The 2,903-nt window shown below is 53.1% G+C and overlaps 1 protein-coding gene across 1 annotated transcript in view; it reads right to left on the bottom strand.

Moving 5' to 3' along the window:
* The window catches only part of LOC118339703 (NHS-like protein 1), a gene marked incomplete at its 5' end in the record, with an annotated part of 3,247 nt that extends 983 nt beyond the window's left edge, over nt 1-2,264 (bottom strand). The window contains 4 exon segments of the mRNA XM_035677402.1: nt 2-1,109; nt 1,193-1,548; nt 1,638-1,769; nt 2,030-2,264. Of these exon segments, the coding sequence (XP_035533295.1) occupies nt 2-1,109; nt 1,193-1,548; nt 1,638-1,769; nt 2,030-2,264 (1,831 nt within the window).
* Nucleotides 2,265-2,903: the final 639 nt, after the last annotated feature.

Raw genomic sequence — 2,903 nt, 5'->3', positions numbered from 1 at the left:
GTTGGGGTGTTAGACGGGCTGGAGTAGCCGCTGGAGGGTGAAGCGAGGCGCTGCAGGCCCGCCACGGACAAGGCAGCTGGTTGGGGGTTGAGTGTAAATCTCAGCGCCTCCTCTTCTGAGCTTGGAGACCCAGGAGTAAAGACATGAGCAGGGGAGTGGCCAGGGCTTGATGGCAGGTGCTCAGAAGGAGGAGAGTCAACGCAGGTTGGCGCCTGGCAGTCCGGACCCAAAGGTTCAAAGGTTGTGACTGTCCCGCAGTTGAGCTCACTCTGGTGTTTGTTGGTGTTGCTCCTGGGCACCCAGGGGTCGTCGAAGGTCTGAGGAGACGATGTGGGAGTCCGCTTGGAAGCGTGCTCCGGGCGAGGGCTGGAGGAAGAGCGGGGGCTGGAGGAGGAGCGAGGGGGTTTGCTGCGACCCGGACGGCGCCTCAGAGAGTCAGAGCGCAACGGTGGAGGAGGCGGGCGCTTGGACTTGCGGAGGGAGATGCTGCGGGAGGCGCTGCGGGAGTACATGGAGGAGATGCTGTGCTTCCTTCTCTCCCGGTTTAGGAACGGAGAGGAGGTCATTTTCTCTGAACACAAAGAGTTGCTGTCGGCGTGAGAGGGAGTAGAGCGACCGGAGGAGAGCAGGGGGTCACAGTTCCAACATTCCCCAGAAACACATCTCATCTCCTGGGTGAGGCCGCTCCAGTCGCCCACGGTCTGGCTGCTGTGGATACTGGAGCTGGGGGAGAGGGACTGGTAGCTCCACGCCTCCCCGCTGTAGGAGCCTCCGCTGTAGGAGCCACCGCTGTAGGAGCACTGCTGGGCGGCGGTCTGGTCATCCAGAGCCTGGTAGCTAAACTGAGACTCTGAGTCTGCGATGGAGGAAGAGGAGAGGTAGTGGGAGGAGGAAGGAGAATTGTGATAGTGGGTAGCCTCCTTCAGGGGCTTATCGCTTGGGTAAGACCACTCTGACTGCACGGTACGGCTGGGGGTGCCTGGGCGGGAGGAGGAGACGGGGTAGGAAAGAATAGAAGAGGAGGAGGAGGAAGGAGACTGAGGGATGACTCTGGCGGTGGGGTCAAAGGGCAGCAGGGGCTGGACGTCGCTGGGGAAACCCTGCGTATCCTGTGACCGGAAAGAAAAACATAAAGTTTAGATTTTGTTCTAGTGACTGAGCTACCTGCGACATTGATTTCTCCTAAACTGACCTGGCAACAAGACGAGGAGGCACTGAGTGTCCCGTAGGAGGCGCTGTTGCAGCTGACCTCGGAGTTCAGAGAGGAGTTGGTTGCCAGACGGGGGAGGCTGTGGACCTCCGAGGAGGAGCGGTCGTGACAGGGGCTGACCAGCGGGCTGGAGGTAAGGGAGGCCATGAGGCTAGACATCCCCTCTCCTCTCGGGGCTCGGATCCTCCTCGAGGATGACGGCGCCTCCTCTCTGACCTCTCCCTTCTCCTGCTCTTCAACCTCCTCCTCAGTGTTCTTCTGGTGGTGGGCAGAGGAGGAGGCGGGTCGACCGACAGTGGAGAACTGACCGGGAAGAACCAAAGAGACCAACGGCGAGTCTGCAGAGACAGGAGTTAAGAACAGAGGAGATAAAGGAGGAGAAGTACTTTTGATAAAGGAGGTGCTAATCAATGGATGGCGCTCATACTCAGTTTCTGGCTGACGTCATCAGGGATCCCAGTAACCGTCTTGCGGCGGCTCAGGTTACGGGGGCGCCGGGATAACGAGTCAGTGTTGGAAACAACTCTTCGAAAACTGGCCTGACGATCGAAACTCTCTCCTGAAGATTAAAAACACAGAATAAAGCAATTCCACCTTAAAAATCCCACAATGGAGGACAGACAAAGGACGTCTTGGACCAAACTCCATTCAGAAAACAAGCATTTTAAAAGTCGTTTGCTTGTCGTCTTGTTGACAGACCCGACAATGAAAGAATTCAGACCTTTTACAAACTGCCATCATGATGTCGTTATTTCGGCATTCTTTTGATTTGTTTATTGCGATTAATTAATCAATTAATTAATTAGTCCAGTCACCTACCTGTGATATTAATAGGGACTATATCAGCTCCGATGGCCTCAGCCTGCTGTCTCATCCTCTCCTCCGGGGTTGGAAGCCGGGGGGTCAGCTCCATCTCCACGTCCACTGTTGGCTCGTAGGCCGGGGCGAAGGCATCCCAGCAGGAGGTGGGGGGGACGGGGTTGAGGACCAGAGGGGTCATAGGTCGCGTGTTGTTTAAGATGAACCTCTCATCTTCATCTGAGAAAGCTGAGGACTGAGTGCAAACACACATTTGTTTAACTAGAAGAGTTTAACTAGGAAATAAGTAAATGAAACCCAGTAGAGGTTTAACTACAGCAGAGTGGTTGAGGGTGTCTACGGTGGCACTCTAGTTCAGTCTACTTCATTCTGGTCTAGTCTACTTCAGTCTAGTTGGATCCAGGTTTACCTTCCTCCTCCAAACTGAAAACTTGAAACAAACTGAAAAACAAGACTGAGAGACAAAGTCCCGGAACCTGGACCTCTGAGAGGAGGGAGGACAGCGGAGAGGGTGGAACAGGTGAGGAACAGAGAAATAAAGTGTCAATGAGGACATATAATCAGTGTGTCAGTAGCTCAGGTTGGCCAGCAGGTGGCAGTGTGAGTCTCCATTAATGCAGACCAGAACTGGATCAAAGCAGATCCAGCTGGATCAGAGGAGGTCTAAATAAATCAGAAAAGACGAGTGAACCTGCTTCAGTGCAGTAGATGCTTTTATTTTCTATCAGCGGTAATAATCTACAATCATTATGAAGTCAGTGTTACTGATTGTTAAAGTTAAAGATCACCTGCAGACCTCCTTCTCCCTCATAATAAATATAAATATATACGTAATAAAATAAAGATAAGAAACTTTCCTCTTTCAGCAGATAAA

The sequence above is a fragment of the Morone saxatilis genome, unplaced genomic scaffold, assembly GCF_004916995.1.
Source record: "Morone saxatilis isolate NCDOM2014 unplaced genomic scaffold, NCSU_SB_2.0 Contig6, whole genome shotgun sequence".
In the NCBI taxonomy this organism is placed as follows: Eukaryota; Metazoa; Chordata; class Actinopteri; family Moronidae; genus Morone; species Morone saxatilis.
The sequence above is the reverse complement of the archived record's forward strand: the minus strand, read 5'-3'. Positions and strand labels throughout refer to the sequence as shown.